Source organism: Ochotona curzoniae, unplaced genomic scaffold (assembly GCF_017591425.1).
Source record: "Ochotona curzoniae isolate NIBS_2020 unplaced genomic scaffold, NIBS_Ocur_1.0 patch426, whole genome shotgun sequence".
Lineage (NCBI taxonomy): Eukaryota > Metazoa > Chordata > Mammalia > Lagomorpha > Ochotonidae > Ochotona > Ochotona curzoniae.
In genome coordinates, this window is record NW_024467002.1 from 101,015 (window position 1) to 122,620 (window position 21,606).

Sequence of the window (21,606 nt, forward strand, 5' to 3'; positions counted from 1 at the left end):
CTGGGAGTTTCTCTCAAAATCGAACGGTCACCTTCAGATAGCCCCCTATTGTGCCATCACCCAAACAGGAGAGAATGCACCTGCCACTGTAGCACTGACCAATCAAAGGAGAGCCAGGAGCGCTTTGGGCCAATCAGAGGTCTGCAGAGCAGCTGACCACGCCCCCTCGGCCTCCACTCTCTGGATTTCTCATCCACCTGACTACAGGATTAAGCAGCAGCTGTCCATAGTCCCTGTCCTGTGCTTCCCAAAACAAACGCCGATCTTCCCATACCACCTCAACGTCAGTGGTCGTCCTACTGCGCGTCTGACGGGGAACCCAGTCGTTTCGTGAGTTCTAGGACAGGAACACACACCTTACACCCTATATCAACTGAAAAAAAGTGTTGTGCCCTTTCTTTAATCTTTTACCCAACTCCGGTTTTCAAGAACTCCTCTCCTGTGCAAAGGCACTTCGAATCCTTCTGTCATCACACAGCGGCAAGAATAAACGAACCCACCCCTTACGTATAGTTCCTGGCATCGCTGGAGTTTGCAGACCCAAGAAGGTTCTGAAAATCTGTCTTCTTGTAAAAAGAAATTTACGCAAGTTTATGCTGGTGAACAGGGGAAGCGGCCACCGTGTTTTCTGCCTGGTCCTTCGTCCTTTTCCAGCTAAGATCCCAGAGACTGCGGGCCAAACTGGCCCAGCGATGACCACTGCCCCTTCCTGTGTCCCGGCCTCCACAACGGCGTTTCCTGTCCTCACACTATTGCACAGCCTCCAAGACGGGAAAAGAATACACCGAAAGCTTTCCTACAACAATTCTGAACAGCATGCCTTGCGCACTCTAAATAAGGATTCCACCTCTGTCAAGTGTCAAGTCCCCGTTCTCATGGCATTATTATTATTATTATTATTATTTAATGGGAACGTTACAGGAAGGCAAAAATGAAGTTACCGAGGCCACACAAAGGTGTTCCCTCTGCATCACGTGTTCAACTTTTCACCTCCTGCTCTGCTCACGTATTGAGGCCAGAATGCTCAAATCTACTTCCAGTTGCCAGCTGTAGCAGACACGTTTTGGTTTTTCCTTCCTTGCTTAAACGGCCAAACTATATATATAAGAGGGTAAGTAAGTCACCTCTATTTCTTCAACCTGTACTGAGGCTCTTCACACAGACACATGCAGCTGTCTGAACTTCTGTGGTTCCAGTCCCCCATCCGGCTCTTCCTGCTCCAGCGGGTGGGCGTTTCCTCCTTCCCCGCGCACGCGCACGCGCCATCGCCAGCCAGCCCCTCGCCAAAAAAAAAAAAAAAAAAAAAAAAGGCGGTTCAGCGGACCGGAAGCGGTAGCTCCTGACCCAGGCGGCCGACTGAGAACTACACCTCCCAGCGTGCCGCGCGGCCCCGGCCGACGGCGATTGGGGCGGAGCCCAGCCGCTCCCGGACTGCATTTCCCGACGTGCCGCGCGTTGCCAGGGGACGGGGGTAAACGAGCGAGGGCCGCACCGGTCTGCGCGCCGGCGCGTGAGGCGTCGCCGGGGGCCGGCCGAGAGGGCGGACGCGGGAGCTGGGCACGCGGGGCATGAGCGGCGCCCTCCCCCGGCCTCCCCGAGCGAGGGTCGCGCGGCACGGGGCCTAGCGGCGGGCCTGGAGGCCTGGGCGAGCGCCGGGCGCTGCTGCCGCTGCCGCCGCCGCCGCCGCCGCCGCCGCCGCCGCCGCCTGCAGCCGCCATGGAGGTGAGCGGGCCGGAGGACGACCCGTTCCTGTCGCAGCTGCACCAGGTGCAGTGCCCCGTGTGCCAGCACATGATGCCCGCCGCGCACATCAACTCGCACCTGGACCGCTGCCTGCTGCTGCACCCGGCGGGCCACGCCGAGCCCGCGGCCGGGCCGCAGCGCGCCAAGAGGCGGCGGCTGTCGGAGAGCTCGGCGCTCAAGCAGCCGGCCACCCCGACGGCGGCCGAGAGCAGCGAGGGCGAGGCCGAGGACGCCGACGACGGCGGCGAGACCGAGAGCCGCGAGAGCTACGACGCGCCCCCGACGCCCAGCGGCGCCCGCCTCATCCCCGACTTCCCGGTGGCGCGCTCCGGCAGCCCCGGCAGGAAGGGCTCGGCCAAGAGGCCGGCGGCCGCGGCGGGCGCGGCGGGCAGCGCGTCCCCGCGCAGCTGGGACGAGGCCGAGGCGCCCGAGGAGGAGGAGGAGGCGGTGGGCGATGGCGATGGCGACGCGGACGTGGACGGCGAGGAGGACGCGGGGCAGTGGGACGCGGACGCCGCCTCTGCCGCCGCGGCCGCCGTGGCCTTCGGGGCGGGCGGCGCGGGCCGGCCCCACTCGCGGGCGCCGGCGGCCGAGGAGATCCGGCAGATGCTGGAAGGCAAGCCGCTGGCCGACAAGATGCGGCCTGACACCCTGCAGGACTACTTCGGCCAGTGCAGGGCCGTGGGGCAGGAGACCTTGCTGCGCTCGCTGCTGGAGGCCAACGAGATCCCCTCGCTCATCCTGTGGGGGCCCCCGGGCTGCGGCAAGGTGAGTGCCGCCCTGGCGCCCCGACCGTGCACGCTCCTGCTGTGTGCGTGTGTGTGTGTGAGTGAGTGAGTGTGCAGCCGATGGCCGCGAGAGCCCCGGGGGCCTGCAGGTTGTCGTGAGTGTGCAGGAAGGCACGCCCTCCCCTCCCATCCCACCCCCGAAGCCCTGAGATGCACCTGCTGGTCGTTTGGGGAAGGAAGACGCGCACTCCAGGATTGGAATTGCTCTGGCACTACAGTGCCTGCCTCCCTTCCCCCCGCTTTACCCCTCTGCCAGGGAGTCCAACGACCCAGGTCCTCAAGCAACAGCAGTGCCACGCAAATTGTAGAAGGCCGTTTGCATATTGAAGAGTACCCCTTGGGGGGGAAAAATAAATAAAAGGTCTTTTTCTTTCCTTCCGGTCTTAGAGTGTCATTAGCAGGCCGGCGCGAGGGAGAGCTCACCCCCAGGAGTCCTTGGCCTCATGCCTTCTCTCAGTTCTCTCACGCTGCTCTGGGTTTGAGGAGGCGGCCGGGTTGGCTTTGGTGTTCAGTCCCATGCACTTTGGGAATTCGCATAAAGGGCGTCCGGATAGGGTGGGCCTAGAAAACATGTCACTGTAAGAAGGAGCCCTTGGGGGGAGACTGAGGAAGTCTGTAGAACAGGTGGCCGGGTCCTCCAAGTCGTTCCATCCGTAGATAGTGTGAGCGCCAGCGAATGGCAGCAGCCACCAGGGTGTGGAATACTGTCCTCGTGGTGATGGAGCTGTAGGTATTTCTCCTCAGTGAGGACGGCCAGCAGTGGCATTCTTACTTGTTCGTAGACCTTGTGAGAGTGGCTACTCCGCTCCTGGTAGTGCCCCAAAGTGACAGGTGTCCCTGGGGGGATGGTGGGTGAGTTCCTAGAAGATTCAGTGCAAGTGGGGTGGTGAGCCAGGCTGCTCTACGAGGCACTTGCTGACCGTGGCTTGGGCTGGGCAGGTGTCACCCAGGGGCTTGAGGCCAGCAGGCGGGCAGGCTGGGCAGGTGAAGCAGCAGCCACAGAGGCTGATGTAGTAAAAGTGTCCCTGTCCATTCAGGAGCAGATTTGTCCTGCTCACTGAAGCAGTCTTGGCGTTAAAAAATTCTCACTGTTATGCTGCGGTGCTGGTGAAAGCAAGGGTGGCAGTTCCCTGTGCGTCTTGAGCTCCTGGGCGTGCCAGGCCCCTCGCCCTGCCAGTGCTACCAGGACCGCCGGAGGTGGACGTGCAGTCCAGGCCGGGGCTCTCCCCTACACGGCCCTCGGCCCTCCCCCGCTGTAGCTGTTCTCCAGCAGTGCACACCCAGCCTTCTGCGCGCTGCCTTCCTGGCGGAGGGAGACTTGTCTTCTGTCTTCAGTCACAGCTGTCACCAAGCTCCACCAAGTCAAGACTCCCCAGTCTGCTGGAATTCCAGCAATCTTGACAACCACCTCCCTCCAAGGGGGTTAGCGACAAGGCAGAGAAAGTCGGTGTTAGCCTAAGTTGTAGTGACATGCCTTTCTTATTTATGGTGCTGCATTGTGAGTGCTTGTATTTGCTCTAAGGTTCGCAAGGGTTTGCGATGTGTCTTGTGTCTGCTGCCCCCCCCTTGGAGCGCACGTTGCTTGGTTACCCAGTGCTGCCGCATGCCGTCCCCACAGTGCCGCCCTCCCCCGACGTGGCAGCTTTTCATCGTGTGTCTCCGTCTCTTCCAGACCACTCTGGCTCACATCATAGCCAACAGCAGCAAGAAGCACAGCATAAGGTTTGTGACATTGTCTGCCACCAATGCCAAGACCAACGACGTGCGTGACGTCATCAAGCAGGCTCAGAATGAGAAGAGCTTTTTCAAAAGGAAAACCATCCTTTTTATTGATGAGATTCATCGGTTCAACAAGTCCCAGCAGGTAGATTGACTTCCTTACCTCTGCTTGTTGTGAACATCAGCTGGAGTGTAGACGGTGTGTGCAGTCGCTCGCAGAGCCCGAAGCAGCGTCCAGCTGCCACGGCCTCTTGTCCCGGTCATTAGAGAAGCACAGCCTGTCTCCCCTGTAGCTAGTGCAGTTTGGTTAACAAGAGCGGGCCTGCTCTGCCTAGCTGCTGAGTCCAGCCCTGGGCTGCGCGTAGCCAGAAAGCAGCTCTGGACCTAGTGTCTCATTAACACAAAACTTTCCTTATTCGTATATCAGGAGCCGTTGTGAGCAGTTCAGCTTCCAGGTCGTTACTTTAACGTGCTTGATTGCATTCCCATACAGTGTAGGGATTGTGTCTTCTGGGGCTTCGGGCTCTTATTGAAATGAATACTTACAGGGTTTGAGCATTTAAATGATTTTCTGAGATAAAAGGACATTATTTTTTTAAGCACCATTCTGAAACTTCTACAGAGACATTAAAATCACTTTTTTCAAGCATACTTTTTCTTTGATAAACATTTTGTTACAACTAAATCATAGATAAAAATATTTCCAAAAACCCTTTCAAACTGTGTGTGTGTGCTTCCCACCCCCCCAACTTAAATCTCTTTTGGAGAGAGAGGTCCTCATGTTAGCATCTTATGTCTCACATTGGGCCCCTGACTCAGCCTCGCAGGGTGCCTTCCCCGTAAGACATCTGGTAGTTGAGTATTCACTAGTTTGTCAAGAAGAATCACATTTTGACTCGGTACTTGGAGTAATAGGGGACTTGGGAAATATTGATATTTTTGTACGTTCTTGTGCTTTCTGTAAACAGCTGTCAAAATACAGCTCTGTGCCAGTTCAGCCATGGTTGGCTGGAGGGTGCTTTTCTAAGTAGAGAAGTCGTTTATGCTGAAACTGAGTTGGAGTTTTGCTCAGAGCTAGCTGCGGGTGTGCCAGCCGGAGGTAGGGCTAGGCACTGGCAGTCCGTAAGTTGTGCTGAGGACCTGACAAGCAAGGGCTGTACTCACCAGCTTGGCGCGGCTGCCTTCAGAGACTGGAGATCCAGAGCAGGGCCGGGGGACAGCGGAGCCCCGGCTTGCCTGGGACTGTGCAGGCGGCCGCTGACGGGCGTCACCTTCTTCTGTCTCCCTCCCATGCCAGGACACGTTCCTTCCCCACGTGGAGTGCGGGACGATCACGCTGATCGGGGCGACCACCGAGAACCCTTCCTTCCAAGTCAACGCTGCTCTCCTGAGCCGCTGCCGGGTGGTGGTGCTGGAGAAGCTGCCAGTGGAGGCGATGGTGACTATTTTAATGCGTGCGATCAACTCGCTGGGAATCCACGTCCTGGACTCTAGTCGGCCCACTGACTCTCTGAGCCACAGCAGCAACAGTAACACAGAGTGAGTGGCAGGGCGGAGTCCCCAGGGGCACAGGCTGGCCGGGAGAATCTCCTGGCAGGAAGCCAGCACAAGGGCTGGGCCTGGAGCAGAAGGCAGGGGGGTGGACAGGGAGGATCTGCCGATGGGCCAGTAATGACAGTGGCAGAGGAAACTGCGCGGTTACACGGGCACCTGTGCAGTTGAGATGCATTCCGCAGCCCCGACAGGGACGTCTGTCTTTGAGCTGGGACATCGTTTTGTTCTCTTTCTTGGACACAGGCGTCTGTGCTTAGGTTAACTTTCCTGGCATGGCTTTTTTTTTTTTTTTAACTTTATGGTACAGTAGCATAGGGTCTGGGATTCCCACCTCCCAACTCCAAGCCCCTGACTGACTTTCCGATATTACTGCAGTAGTATAGTCCTCCTTGATGGCATCCATCTATTCCTAGCACAACCTTTTAAAAAAAGGTTGGAGGAAGCCTTATTGTTTGAAAGACTTTATCTCACTCATTGAGTAAGCAGAATTGAAGACTCAACATACAAATCTTCCAGTTTTCTTACTTTTGCCCCTAGTATACTATTTTTAAAACACGAAGTAAAAAATCCTGTGTCTTGTAGCCACAGACGCGTTTAAGGCTTTCAGCGCACTGAGAGCTGAGCCTCGACCCCCGACGGGAAGGGTCTCCTGAGCACCACAGAGGCCGCCGCTGTACTGTTTGCAACTGACTCGGTGTCTGCATAGTGGGTCTGGATCACGCATAGTCAGGCCAACCCTTTACTCGTCGTGGAGCGCAGTCTCCGGAAGCCATTTGTTCCCAGTGTGGAGGACATAGTGCCGTGGAACATGATCTGGTCTGGTGAGGGGCCAGGACCCTCCTCCTGTCCCGGACTCTGCAGCTGCTGCGGCCTGCCCCAAGGCCAAGTTCTGGAGCCTGTTTTCTGTGGGGATTAAAGTACCAGGCATGGTTGTGAGCCAGGGTTTGGGTTTCAGCAGCAGGCTTCCCCTGCATGTCGGGCCTCTCCCATTTGCCCCTGTCTCAGATGTAGGAAGGAAAATCTGTGCCCCCCGAGAGCCTTAAGCTACTTGCCTGCAGACCCCTGGGCGCGGTGCGGGGACTTCAGAGTTCACACGGGAGACAAGAGCTGTTAGAGGTGTGGCCAGAAGCCAAGTGGAGACCCCGCTGCAACGGGGCGTGCTCCAGCTCAGGAGCGTTCTGTGCTGGCCCCTGCTGGGGGGCTTCAGGACCCCTGTTCCCCACCGCGCCAAGCTCCTCACCAAGCAGAGCAGCCCCCTCTGCCAGAATATTGCTGCTGGACTCAGTAGTGTAGTAAAACATGGGAGGAGGTGAAGAGTCCTCACAGCTGTTGTCCTTTTGGGGGGAGGGCTGCCCTGTGTTCTGGTTATTGTGTTCTGTCCACAACTTTATATCCTGTATTTTCATCTCCCGGGGTAATTTTTACTTAGTTTATGCCATGATTTCATGCTTGGGATTTTATATACCTTTTTTTTTTCTTTTAACCCTCTTGCCATTTCGTTTTAGCTCCTAAAACAGAAATGAGACAGTGACTCTTAATCTACTAAAATTGCATTTTATCAGAGTTTTCCAGGTCCAGTTTAGCAAAAGTCCATGTTAGAGCTTTTTCTGCATTGTTTCCTCTGTCCCCCACGTGGCAGAGCTGCTGAGAGGACAGAATCTGATCCAGGCACAGTGCCCAGCAACTCTGGCTCTCAGGAGGACAGTAGTGTGTTCATTCGCTTACTTTAGTCTAATTCAGTCTAGAGGTAATGCCTGGTGTCAGATGTCATTTTGTTTAATATGATTGCCCTTTTTACAATCAGTAAACATAGTGAATTAGAAATACTAAGCTTGGATCCATTGACCAATCTGTTTGTTAGCACTTCTGATAAGAAATTAAGCTAGGAAATACCATGAACCACAGACAGCAGCTCTTCAGTAAAGTACCTGCCATCTAAATGGCTGTGGGCAACATAGACTTCTGGAGGCGACTTTGTACTTGCAGACCCCTGTCGGCTGGCTTCCGCTGTAAACGCATCCTCACCGTGAGCCAGGTCTGTGTGCTGATGTCGGTGATTACTCTCCCTGGAAAGTGAGTGTGCATTTGCGTTCTGGTGTCTTGGGGAGCAGCCACCACTTTTACAGAAAATTCCTAGGCTAATGGAAGCTGTGCAGGAGAGGAGTGGAGCTGGGGGGCCGGGTGTTGAACCTGGCGAGACTGCTGCCAAGACCGTTCTTGACTGTTCTGGAGGAATGTTGAGTTCTCACACAGGATACACACATGTGTGAGAGGTTCCCATTAGATAAAGAGTCTTCCTCCGGCACCTCTGTATCCAGCAGGAACTGCAGCTCCTGCCCCTGCCTCTGCTAGGCGTGGGCTGTGTGTCAGAGGGCATGTGTGCGCTTCCGAGAGGCACAGCATGAGCAAGGCTAAGCGAGCCGTTCGGCTCAGTGCCAGGCTGTCACAAAGCCAGGTACGAGGGCGGTGGAGAGGAGAGAGAAGCATCTAGAACACGTGAAATCACATCAGCTTTTTTGCGTGCTAGATAAGCAGATGCCGAGTTATATCTCAAAGGGCAAGCAGAACTGAAGTGGATGAAACACAAAGCTCCTGATGCCTGTGCCAGCAGGCCTAGTGTTCCACCTGCGCTTTGGTCACATGATGCCAAGCATGTGCTCTGTAGACTGGTTTCGCTTTGGAAGCCAGAAGTAAAAATCCTGCAGAGTGAAGCAGTGCTTGGTGCTTGGCGGGGTTGTGGATGCCCCGATTCCAGGACACATGCGTATTCACAGACACACAGAGTGTTGCTGTTGATGGAGTGCATGAGGGCGGTGAAATGGGAAGGCGGGAGTGAGTGCCCTCTGACCCTTAGCCAGGCGGAGCTCCCGGAACCGGCTGGAGCATTTGAAGCAGGGTCTGTCCCCACATAAAGTGTGGCTTAACTAAGTCCGGAGCTCTGCTGTTCAGAGAGGCCCCAGACGAGAGGCTCCCCACAAGACAGCTGTAGAGCTTTTCTGTGGTTTTTGTTTTTGATAAAAGTCAGTTGTTTTGCCCTGGCTGCCTCTGTGATAATGTATCACTGAAGACAAGAACAACAGTAGAACCGTGGGAAGTGCTAGCCGGAAGGAAGTGTGGCCGCAGAGGAGATGTTGAGATGTTGATCATCTTCCCTAAGCCTGGCTCACCGCACGGGGGACGGCGCGTTCCCGGGGTGCATGTGTGTAGCTGTTGGCAAGCAGATGAAGCAAGTGCGTTGAAAGGAGGCTGTGGGAATGCCAGGGCCCAGAAACACAGACCTTATGCACTTTGTTTTACCACAATAACACAACCACGGAGGGAAGTCAGGCTGCTCGGGGCACACTGCCTCGCGCCCTAGGAGAGAGCAGGCTCTTCCAGCCTCCGCACTGCTGCAGTCTCATTCCATCTGTGCCCAGCTGCCCTGGCTGCCCTGTGCTTTCTCCTAGGGACAGTTGTCATGGATGTAGGGTGTCTGTGCATCCAGGATGATTTTGTCCTGAGAGCTTTCCTTTGTGAAACCTGCGAAGACTGTTCCCAGCTAAGGTCGCATCCGCAGCTTCCAGGGAGGGCACCAGCCAACATCTGGCTCCCGTGCCAGGTTTGTTGGGGGCAGTGTTATTTTGGGAAGACGTGTCCTTCCTGGGGTTCATCAGGGAGAGGACTCCTCTATGTTCTTGGTTCTGTCTTGCTTTGCTGTCCCTCTGCTTTTCGTGGAGACAGCAGAGTTGGGACTGTACCTTGTGGGCTGCAGTTCTGGGGATTGGGCTGTTGACCAGTCTTAACTGAAGTGAAAGTTGCCGTCCATAGCACTCAGCACGCGCTGGGTGACGTGGCTGCATTCTGGAAGCGTTCCACACGCTTTGTTTAGTTCTCGGTGCTTGACAAAAGGAGGCACTATTTGCTCCTTTTGATTAGAGACACAAAAGGTTAAGTAAGGTGCTCCTGAGCACCCAGCCTGGTCACGATGGGACATATTTGAAGACCTGCTTCTGTCTGCTAAGGGGCTGCCAGTGTCCGAGCAAGTCTAGGCGCCAGGTTAAAACAGGGTGAGTGCTAGCATTCTGACTTTTGTCTATTGCCCTGCTTTTATGCAGGATTCAGGGTGGTGGAGTGCCACTTGTAATGAAGCAGAGTTCCCATCACTCACACGATGGACATTCTAAACTACACATGGCTAAATTCTGACCTGATGGTTTTGGGGCCTCAGTAAATCCATCCTGAGGCTACCGCCCCCGAGCCTGAGCACCGTCTCAAGCCTGATGGCCATCCATTGTCCAACAGCCGCTCCCCCGTTCCTGTAATATTCCTTCCAGTTAGTCAGAAGGGATTCACCAGGTGGTTCTGCCTCAGGGGAGAGCTTAACCGAGCCGAGTGTACTGACAGGTGTCACTTCCACTGTCTTCTCTCCAGTTTACACTCCCAGCCACCTGCGTGGTATCCTTGCCAGAGCAGTGACATGCAGCAGGACTCAGGTCCTCAAAAGTTGGCAGGGAAGAAGGAAGCCCCCCTGTGCCCCTGCTAAGACCTAGACCTCTCGGCTGGAGACAGCGGAACCAAGGTTTTGGCTTCTTAACTAGGAATGTGGCATTTTCTGAATTTCTTTTCAACCAATTTTCTCTGCTTATTGTGGGACTTTTTTTATTATTATTATTACATTATAACAGTGGCTTTTGCTGTCTGGTAATATAATTTGCTATTTTTGCTGTCATCAGATGCCGTGAAATTTTGGACCCTCCATCCCTAAAGATTTCACATCCTTTAGTTATGTTCTACCTCTGGGATGCTATTTTCAAATGCAGTGCATTTTAGAAGCATGTCCTTAGATCTAGGAGTCGTGCCGAGTTCTTCCACCTGGGAGTCCGGTGTCAGTGATGGCATTTCATGTAGGAGTTTCTGCTCGCTGAGGGCCTTGCAGTTCGTAATACAAACCCTTCAGCACCACCATCTTGTCTCATCTTCTGCCCATTGGGAGATCAGCCATCAAGACAAGATCATGTCATTAGAACTTGGTTAGGGTGAACAGGCCAGGCTGTACTGACGGATAGGTGGAGCCTCTAGAACATTCTGCAGTGTTCTCCACTTGTGTGGCCATTTTGAACACTTTCAGCAGCCCCTTTTTCTTCCTTGAGTGGAGTTGCTGCCTCGTGTGGCTCCTAAAATATGCTCTCCTTTTGGACAAGGTGGAAACTGGCAGATGGTTCTTCCCATGGCATGAAGAGGGAGCAGGCGGTGGTCATTGTAGCAGCACCTGGCCTCCGACCCCAGGCACAGCAGTGGGGTAGTGATATGTGTCTGAGTAGGCAAGCTCCTTTGCACCCACTTCCAAAAGCTTAGTCACAGCGTGCTGTTTTTTAGTGTGGGACAATGTGCTGCTTGGCTGCTCTCCTGTTCCTTGGTTACATGTGAGAAATGTGGTCAAGACACGGGCGGCGTCTTGTCTGTCCCAAGAGCACCACGTGGCCCTACCTGCAAAGAAAGGGCAAGTTCACAGAAAAGAAAAAGTACACAAATACTGTGCGACCCCGACACCTGGGCCGTCTGCCACATGCTCCTCCAGGTGCATCAGCAGGGAGCAGGAACGGAAGTGGAGCAGCTGGGATTCGAGCCAACACTCCATTATGGAATGCCAGGGTCACAGATGCTGGCTTAACGAGCTCTGCCACAGTGCTGTCTGCAGAATCATTCCAAGGTTGTCTGGCAGTAGATTACTTTTCTCCCTTTGTCAATTTTTAAAACTTGATCTACATTTTAAAAAATATTCAGAGATCTGATTAGGCCATGTGTTTTCCAAATAGCCGTTTAGTTGTCACAGATGTGAAACTACACACAAGTGTAATGCCAATTTTGTTTACAAAGTTTAGCTGTAAGGTCGGTGGTCGCACAGGTATGGGTGGGTCACAAAGGAGATTCCACAGACAACAGTTACCAGTGGTGATGGAGATACGGGCTTTTCTTTGGTTGCTTGTTTCCTTATATTAAAAAGAACTAAAAAGCATTTTTTATGTGTAAATATTGAAGGCCTATAAATCCACACCAGGCACTGTGGAGCAGAGACTAGAGCCTAATCCTTATCCTTGGGCTGCTCACCTGTGAGTGGGGAGGGAGCCTGACAAATGTCGTCAACACGCAACCCAGCTCAGCTTTGCAGGATGCCACCGGCTGCTAGGAGCAGCTAGCTTAGGGCTCCTCTTCCATTCCTTTCTCTTCCCTCAGTGGTCCTGCAGGGTTTTTGTTGCTAGGAAGCTTTCCAAGGAGACAGCCTGGCTTTTATTAGTACTAAGGGAGGAATGAGGTGTTTGGGTTCTTGCTCTTGCCACTTCCTCCCCGCCCCAACACAAACACACACACACACAATGTGATGTACAATAACCCAGCATTATTGGGCCCTTCCTCTCAGATCCATCCTCTGCTGCTGTGCCCTTCTGATGCTGGGACCTGCCTTAGGCAACTCCTGCAGAATGTCTTGTGTCCATCATTTTCTTCTAGATTATCTTCCAGAAATCCTGCTCCGAGTGTGCTGTTGAGTAAAGACCTACCCGCCACAGAGGTTGTCAGCGCTGTGGCCGGGGGTCATGGCTGCTTGCTGTAAAGCTGAGACGAGCGGGCTGTGCTGGGTCTGACGAGAGGCCCAGAGGGAACGGTCGAATCATGGGCTTGGGTAAACGGCGAATGGAGTGATGCCAGACGCCAGTGTTGTTAGTGTGAAATGCAGTGGTATTACTGTGATGATTCGCTGAGCGAGGTGAGGTGGGCGATGAGGAGCCCCGTGGTGTCCCCAGCAGGCCCCGGGACCTGCCTCAGCCCAGGACACGCAGTGGCTCTGCCGCGGCCTCCCTCATGGCTGCAGGGACCTCTCGCTGAAGGCGGTGTTGACACGGGAGAGCTGTGACTGTGAAGTTGTTTTGCTACACAAGTGTGCAGCTAGCTAGCAACTCAACCAAGAATCAATGACCCTTCATTGAGACGTCTGTCCGGCTGGGCCAGGAGTGGGCCATTCTGCTGAATCAGTCCTGAGAGCTAATGATAGTCGGACTTTATGAAGGTCTGGAGTTAGAAAAGGAATTATACATTTTAATCCTGATACTTGGAGAGAGTTCTGTCAGAATCTTCTGGCCCGTTGCCAGGCTAGGTGCCTCCCAGTTGCCCCATGCAGATTTTATGTGAGGAATACACACCATGAAAACGTTCCCAGAATGCCTCTGGCTAAGATTCTGTGCACCGGCTTCCAGGCCCTCCGGTGCCCAGGGGAACGGCCGTGGCTTGTGTGTGGAGCGAAAGAACTCGGCTGCGTGGTTCAGGCCTCTCAGGGCCACTGCTCACCTTCTTGTACAATGCTGCGTTTCCTGTTTGGAAAGTGACGTCATCTCGCGTCTCCTGGGGTGTGGGCTCCCTGTGAGGCCCGCTCACCGTACTCTGTAGGGAGATGCTGGCGTTTCTAATTGTTTTCACCACGCTCCGTGGTGCCAGGAACTGTGCAGCCTCGGTGTGTGCACCTGCCCAGGGCGTACCCTCACACCTCCGCTCACCGAGAGCCATGGAGGCCGCAGAGCTGTGGTGGGAGGCCTTGCTCACAAACAAGATCCTGGCAGTCTGTAGACCCCTCTCCTCAACTGAGTTCAGAATATGGGTTCTCAATAAGGGACAGAAACCTTGTACTGTAAGAGTTCTTCCGAAGTGTCCTTACTGAGGGCAACAGGGTATTTCAGAAAGAGTATGGAGACAGGAAACCGCAGATACGGGTTTTCTGAATCTTCAGGAGCTGCCTCCTATGACCCCGCTAAGACATGTGGCAGGGGACATTGTGACAGTACCCAGCCCTGCTTGTGCCCAGGCCCTGGGTGCCCGCAGTACCCAGCCCTGCTTGTGTCCAGGCCTTTGGAGCTCGCAGTACCCAGCCCTGCTTGTCTCCAGGCCCTTGGTGCTCACAGTACCCACCCCTGCTTGTGTCCAGGCCCTCGGTGCTCGCAGTACCCAGTCCTGCTTGTGTCCAGGCCCTCAGGCCTCACAATACCCAGCCTTGCCTGTGTCCAGGCCCTGGTGCTCGCAGTGCCCAGCCCTGCTTGTGTCCAGGCCTTTGGAGCTCGCAGTACCCAGCCCTGCTTGTGTCCAGGCCTTTGGAGCTCGCAGTACCCAGCCCTGCTTGTGTCCAGGCCCTCGGTGCTCGCAGTACCCAGCCCTGCTTGTGTCCAGGTCCTGGAGCTCGCAGTACCCAGCCCTGCTTGTGTCCAGGCCCTCGGTGCTCGCAGTACCCACCCCTGCTTGTGTCCAGGCCCTTGGTGCTCGCAATACCCAGCCCTGCTTGTGTCCAGGCCCTCAGGCCTCACAATACCCAGCCTTGCCTGTGTCCAGGCCCTGGTGCTTGCAGTACCCAGGCCCTGCTTGTGTCCAGGCCCTTGGTGCTCGCAGTACCCACCCCTGCTTGTGTGTAGGCCCTGGTGCTCACAGTACCCACCCCTGCTTGTGTGCAGGCCCTGGTGCTCGCAGTACCCAGCCCTGCCTGTGCCCAGGCCCCCGGTGCTCGCAGTACCCACCCCTGCTGTGTCCAGGCCCTGGTGCTCGCAGTACCCAGCCCTGCTTGTGTGTAGGCCCTGGTGCTCGCAGTACCCAGCCCTGCTTGTGTGTAGACCCTTGGAGCTTGCAGTAACCAGCCCTGCTGTGTTGCAGGCCCTCGGTGCTCATAGAAGACAAAGCGGTGGACACTCTGGCTTACCTCAGTGATGGTGATGCGCGAGCAGGCTTGAACGGACTGCAGCTGGCGGTGCTGGCCAGGCTGAGCTCCAGGAAGATGTTCTGCAAGAAGAGTGGGCAGACGTACTCCCCCAGCAGAGTTCTGGTCACGGAGAATGACGTGAAGGAAGGCCTGCAGCGTTCCCACATCCTGTATGACCGAGCGGGTGAGTGTCCGCGTGTGGACAGCACAGCTGTCGGCGTGGTGTGTGCACACGTGAGCACGACCCGGCGTCTGCCCGTTAGCTGGGCCCAAGCCTGCCCCTGGCTCTCAGTGGTGACTGACTCCCACACATGGCTGACCTTTCTGAACCGAAGCGGAAGCTACCCTGTGAGGAAGCAGCAAGAGCTCTCGTGTTTTCAACTGTGGCTTTCACTTTCGTCTAATGAGCTCGAGTCGATATTTTCCCATTACCCTCTGGAAGCACCTGTAAGCATGGGCAGTTTTGAAAATCTGTTTATTCAGTTGACAGTAAATAATTCTGTGATTCTTTTTTTTTTTTTTAAAAAAAAAGATTTATTTACTAGAAGACAGAGTTACAGACAAGAGGGAAAGGAGCTCTTGATCTGCGGGCTCACTCCCCAAGTGGCTGTAATGGCTGAGGCTGCGTCAGCCTGGAGCCGAGGGCTTCTCCCAGGTAGCCCAGGTGGATGCAGGGGCCCAAACATGCGGGCTGTTCTCTGCTGCTTTCCCAGGCACATTAGCAGGGAGCTGGATTGAAACAGAAGGTCCAGGAGTCAAGCCTGTGTCCACAGGGATGCCTGCGCCAGACGGCAGCTTTACCCAGCACAGCACAGTACATACCCCGCTAGTAATCGTTTGCGATGACTGTAAGTGGTGGTAGGGCTTCTGTAGTAAATGCCCTGTTTGTGTTACAGCCTTGAATTTCTGGAACCTGAGCTGCAGGTGAGGCTGTTTTGCAGTGTTAAAGTCTTTTAATTTCGGAATGTGCACTTCTCTGTGTAGAACCATGTTGACACATACCAGATTGGGTGCCAGCTCTCATTAAATCTGATCTGGCAGTATTAAATGTCATAAACACAGCACATTTGCATCTTTTTATAACAGAAAAGGGAGGTGAAGAGAGCCGCTCGGATTAGGCTGGACTCCAGGGGCCTGAGCAGCTGTGTGACTGGGTCATCACTCTAAGTCACTGTGGAATAGAATTTCCACACCTTTAAAAGCTCTACCATGAAAGGAAGCAGATAATGGGACATTCCAGGTCTCCGAGGCTGGGCCACATCTGCGTTATTCCTTCCTGCTGATTAGAAAAGGAGGTGGAGAGGCTTTAGAATGGCTCTTGATTTTGGTAGGCTCATTGTGTGACCAGGGAAAGTGACCAAAGCTTTCTGTTTTCTCCATTTGTTTTAAAGTATTTTTACTTATTTAAAAAAAGGCAGAGTGAGAGCGATTGTTTGCTGATTCAGTCCCCACCCAGAACTCCACACAGATCTCCCACTGTGGGTGGCAGGAACCCCAGGATTTGAGCTGTTGTCTGCTGGCTCCAGATGCAATAGCAGGAAGCTATTGGGACAGCGCTGCCCAGGTGCTCCAGCAGGATGCGGGTCTCCTGGGTTGTGGAGCTGCCGCAGCACCAGCCCGTGCCCTCTGTGTTGTGGTGTGCCTGTGCCTCTTGGTCTCTTGGTGCCTCTTGGTGTGGCATGCATGGGTCTCATCTTTCCCGGGCTCGGGAGCATGCTGGGGATGTGGTGTTAGTATGGAGCCCCGCTTTACTGCTGACCACTGGAGCAAAAAAAAAAAGGGTTCTATTTATTTATTTACAGCTTTGAAAGAGAGAGGGAGAGCGAGAGCTTGTCGATTCACCAGTTCACGCTGCAGATGGCCACAGGGTCAGGAACAGAAACTTCTTTCAGGTCTCCCGTGTGGGTGGCAAGCCATTAAGCACTTGAGCCATCTTCCTCTGCTCTCCCAGGCCTTTATCGGGCAGCTGGATTCAAAATGGAGCAGACCAAGACAGGGACCAGTTACTGTATGGGATACGGCATCACTCGGGTGCTTGACTTGCTATGCCACAATGCCGATCCCAGGAAACTGGACTCTGGGGATCCCATAGGTGTCTTCATCCTCCCATCCCGGGGTGCTCCAGAGGAACCTGCCCTTTGGACTGGATTAATGGGACTGTTCTGTATTTGATGACTTCCCCTGGCCATGTGTGGCTGGCAGTTGGAGGCTGAACCCGGGGCTACTTGGCCATGGTGCCCACTCTTGCTCATCCTACTGGTGTTGCTGCTTGTCAGCTGAGCCCAGTAAAGGGGAGAGGCAAGTCACCCATGCTGGGGAGTGTGAGTTTGACCGGAAGTGGATGAGAGCTGGTTTCCTCCCTTCCTGTATGTCCCCTGTTGGGCCGAACCTTCCCTCCATACCCCCTCCCCATACCTTTGGTGCCAGCCTTCAGAAGGGCAGGGCACAGGGTGCTGGGACCAGGAGGGAGGGGGAGCAGTGAGAACCCTGTGATGCCACCAGGGACATCTTCTGAGCCAGTGTCCGTGACACACTTCCAGGGAAGCCCTGGGAGGAGCGGGCCTCAGCTCAACTTTAAGAGAAAATATGGTCAGGAAAGTATGGGAATGTAGGGGCAGTGTTGTACAGTGGTTTACACTGTGCCTTGGCTTGCCTGCCTTCCAAGTCAGAGCACCAGCTTGATTGCCGCCTGCCGTGCTTCCGAGCAGCCAGCATCCTGCTCAGACACCTGCCTCTCCCACCGTGTGGGGGGCCAGGCTGGAGCGCCTGGCCCTGATTTCCGCCTGACCTCCCGGTTACTGTGTCTGTTCGGGGCGTGAGCTGACAGATGAAAGGTGTGTGTGTGTGTGTGTGTGTGTGTGTGTGTGTGTGTGTGTGTGTGTGTGTGTGTGTGTGTGTGTGTGTGTGTGTGAAGTATAAAACGTTTTTTCAAACATATCCACTTACTACACTGGCTGCACACCCCCGCCATGAATTGTGCTAGGGCGTGTTCCAGAATGTGCACCCTCCCACCATGCCCAGTTGGAGGCCAGCTGTCCAGTCCCGACCTCCCCTCCCCCTGCCTTGTTCAGATCAGCCAGTGGCAGCACAGCTGGCTCGGGTGCCCCTGTGGTGAGCCTGTGTGTGAACACTGTGTGTGTGAGCACAGCTGGCTCGGGTGCCCCTGTGGTGAGCCTGTGTGTGAACACTGTGTGTGTGAACACTGTGTGTGTGAGCACAGCTGGCTCGGGTGCCCCTGTGGTGAGCCCGTGTGTGAACACTGTGTGTGAGCACAGCTGGCTCGGGTGCCCCAGTGGTGAGCCCGTGTGTGAACACTGTGTGTGTGAGCACAGCTGGCTCAGGTGCCCTTGTGGTGAGCCCGTGCGTGAACACTCTCTCTGGTGTGCAGGAGAAGAACATTACAACTGCATCTCTGCCTTGCACAAGGCCATGCGTGGCTCGGACCAGAATGCCTCGCTCTACTGGCTGGCGCGCATGCTCGAGGGAGGAGAGGACCCGCTGTACGTGGCAAGGAGGCTGGTGAGGTTTGCCAGTGAGGACATCGGTAAGTGTGCCGGTCGGGAGAGGGGATGGGGGGTGGCAGGATCTGGCAGGTGGGGCCCGGGGGTGGGGGGCGCAGGTGCTGTCCAGGGCTGCGGCTCACAGAGGCCCTGTTCGCTTCCTGCTGCGGAGGACTGAAGGGCAGGCTCTTGGAAGCTGACTTTGCAGTGGGTCTGCCCTGGGCAGCCCCTGGGGTGGAGTGGATGCTCCCTGAAGACAAGGCTGGGAAGCTGGGCCCTCATTGTTCTCGCTGTCCCCATGTGTCTCCTGGCCCTGCTCCTTATCTTTTTGGGCAGAGCCTCTGCTTCTCCCCCCACAAGCAGCCGAGTATCCCCCCACCAGGAGGCGATTCTCCCCACTGCCCAGGATCCCCTCAGGGTCACCGTCGGCTCAGGGACAACGGAGCTGTGGTTCAGTGAGGCCCCCGTGGAGGCGCTGGCGGCCTGTGGTCAGCCCGCGGCGGGCCAGCACAGTGAGCGTGTGACTTAACTCTGCTTTGTCTCCATGTATGGCAGGTCTGGCAGACCCGTCTGCGTTAACACAAGCAGTTGCTGCCTACCAGGGGTGTCATTTTATAGGCATGCCTGAGTGTGAGGTAAAGTACCTGCTCTGTTCTTGGCCACTCGGTTCCTTTCTCTTGTACCCTGTCCTTCTGTGGGTCTGAACGTTGGCCTGCCTTCCTCTTTGAGGTTTGCAGACCACTGAGTAAATTGCTTGGCCTGTGGAGTCCCCTTGTCAAACTCTAGACTCCTGTTGCTAAGAGACTCGGGTTATCCGTGAGGTCATGGTTGACGGTCGTCCTTGGCCTCCCGAGTTCCGAGCAGGCGCTGCAGGCTTTCTGGAGGGAGCAGGAGCTAAATCCAATGCCTCTGCTAGCTCACCCCCAAAGCGAGCAGCTTCCTATTCCTGCTTCTGATGCAGTTGAGGGGCAAGGAGAAATCGTATTTAGCAAAAAGCTCTTTATTAAAAACTGCGAGTCTCTGGGTGGGCTTGCCTCCCGTGTCACGGGTGTTTCTGTCAGCCGGGCCATACTCCAGACTGGACAGAGAGCAGGCGGTGCGGAGTGGCAGGGCTCTGGTGTCCCGAGGGCTGTGCACACACAAGATGCCAACCCCTTCCGAGTAACCCGTGCCCTCTGTCGCAGGTGCTTCTGGCCCAGTGCGTCGTCTATTTTGCCAGAGCCCCGAAGTCCATTGAGGTGTACAGCGCCTACAACAACGTCAAGGCCTGCCTGAGGAACCACCAGGGCCCGCTGCCCCCGGTCCCGCTGCACCTGCGCAACGCGCCCACGAGGCTGATGAAGGACCTGGGCTATGGCAAAGGCTACAAGTACAACCCCATGTACAGCGAGCCGGTGGATCAGGAGTACCTGCCCGAGGAGCTGCGGGGCGTCGACTTCTTCAAGCAGAGGCGGTGCTGATCCTGTCGCCGTCGCGAGGAGGTGTCCTCCCTCAGAAGGGCCGGAAAGAAGGCTCCGCGCCCTGGGAAGCTGCTCGCCCGGCCCGCTGGCAACTCATGCAGGCTCACGTTCTGTGCCAGAAATTCACAAGTTCCGTAGGTGGAGGCAGTACTTCAGCTAAATGTGTCACATTGAAATTGTGTTCATTTGCACTCTGTGCAGCGGTTATGCTTATGAAAATATCTGGCAGCTTTGTGCAATGAATTAATGTTATAAGGAATTATCTATTTTGTCATAGTATTTAAGTCATAATGTCACTTCAGAATTCAGTTCTGTAGGATTTCTTTTCCTTTAAAAAAATGTATATTCTGGGTAGTTTCAATTGGTAAAAAAAAAAAATGTAATTGTGATTTAATACTGCATAGTGTTTTGGGTATTTTTTTTATATGCAAAGGTCTTCTGAGCCAATAAAACTATTTCAAAGTACTCCCGCTCAGTGCCTCAGTGCCTCGGTGCCTCGGTGCCTCCCAGCCTCAGGCGTCGGTGGCCTTTGCATTTTGGTAATAATCACTGTGAAGAGAAACAAGAGAATCAGTCTGCCTTTTAGTTTAAACATTTTACTTAGAATTAATTGATTTTTTTTTTCACAAAGTTTGAATGGTGTGTAAGACTCCAGTCGTCCCCTGACCATCCATCGCTCCGACTTCGTTTCTTCTTACCACTCCGTATTTCTGAACATTTCCAGGTCACTTCTCGTGTCTCCTGAGGCAAACCCTCCTCTCCTGCCCCTTGCATAGTACTCTGGTGCAGTTATAAACCGACTTTTTAAAAAAATTTATATCTGAGTCTATCATGTGTCAGTAATTGTTTCATTGAGTTTTCATGCAATAGCTTTTTTTAAAGTTTTTTTTTATATTTGCAGTGGCAGAACTACAAAGAGAGGAGGACAGAGAGATTTTCTGTCCACTGGCTTACTCCTCAGATGGTTTCAACTTCCAGATCTCCTGAGCCAAAGTCAGGAACCAGGAGCTTCTTCTGGGGTCCCAGATGGGTGCACAGGCTTGGGACTTGAGCCATCCTCCACTGGCTTCCTAGACCATAAGAAGGGAGCGGGATCTGAAGTAGGGGGCTAGAACTCGAACCAGTGTCCACAGGAGATGCTGGGCACTGAAGGTGGAGGGTCAGCCGGTTACGTCACCATACTGGCCCCACTGTCCGACTGGCCGTCGTTTCACGTAGAGGCCGACGGGAGGACCCCAGCTTACAGTGGCCAGCTCTCTGCCTGCTTGCTATGATGCCTTCTGGGCTTGCACCTGCCACCTCGGGAGCAGCTGTTGTTCCGGGACCTGAGCCTTTGCCGAGTAAGAGCACCTGATTTTTGGAAGTGACCTCCTGCCCTGGTTGTTGGCACTTTGAGTAGCTTTGTGAGCCTGGAGACGGCACATTGCAGGGGTCTTGTGATTACCTGGGAGGGTCCCCAGTATAGTTAGCGCTGTTGCTCAGCCATCTCGTCCAGGCTTCTTGACATGATCCTTCAGGACATTTGCCTTGCCTCTGCCTGCGTCACAGCCTCTGATGGGCAGATCCCAGGCTTCCTGTGTGTCCTTCATTGCTTCTAAGCGCTTTCCATAGACTAATGAGCTGAATCCTGCTTATCGGGGCAAGGAGAGCAGGGCACAGGAAGGGCTAGTAACTTCCTCCGGACCTCAGCTAGTGCATGCTAGAGGCAGAGGGTAGTGCAGGACCCAGATGCGCCTGCAGTCGCCTGCCATGCCCTAAGCCTCAGACCCTCATGGAGCTGCACTGGCCCCCTTGCCCCGGCCTCCTGGTGTGCGCTGAGAACTCATCCTCTCGTCCTTTGCTTTCTCTGTCCTGATTTCTGAGAGAGTTCCTTACTTTGAATTTTTACCCCATTGTGCTCTGGTTTTTAATTTTTAAGAGCTCCCTTTTGTTCTGACTGTTCCTCTCCGTGTGTATATGTGTGTGTGGCAGCCTGCATTTAGTGATTTGTTTGGGAACTGCTTATCTTATTTCCTTAGGGATATTGATTTTTCAAACGTTTTTCTCCCTCCGTGCTGCTTCCTTGCTGTGTTTGTTTTTCTGTTCCCTTGTTTGGTCCTCATGTCACTGAGTCCCAGGACTGGGAGTTCTGA

The 21,606-nt window shown here is 54.6% G+C and overlaps 1 protein-coding gene across 2 annotated transcripts; it reads left to right on the top strand.

Moving 5' to 3' along the window:
* The first annotated feature begins 1,690 nt into the window (after positions 1-1,690).
* LOC121167777 (ATPase WRNIP1) lies at positions 1,691-20,303 on the top strand. 2 transcript variants are annotated; one of them, XM_040997365.1, is made up of 7 exons: positions 1,691-2,511; positions 4,204-4,395; positions 5,548-5,789; positions 14,469-14,698; positions 17,903-18,058; positions 18,570-18,649; positions 19,199-20,303. In XM_040997365.1, exons 1-7 carry the CDS (start codon positions 1,717-1,719, stop codon positions 19,472-19,474), a joined length of 1,971 nt encoding a protein of 656 aa, XP_040853299.1. In that variant the 5' UTR covers positions 1,691-1,716; the 3' UTR covers positions 19,475-20,303. The 2 variants fall into 2 exon arrangements, with proteins under 2 accessions (XP_040853299.1, XP_040853300.1); XM_040997366.1 differs by having other exon boundaries at positions 5,608-5,789.
* The last annotated feature ends 1,303 nt before the right edge of the window (positions 20,304-21,606 follow it).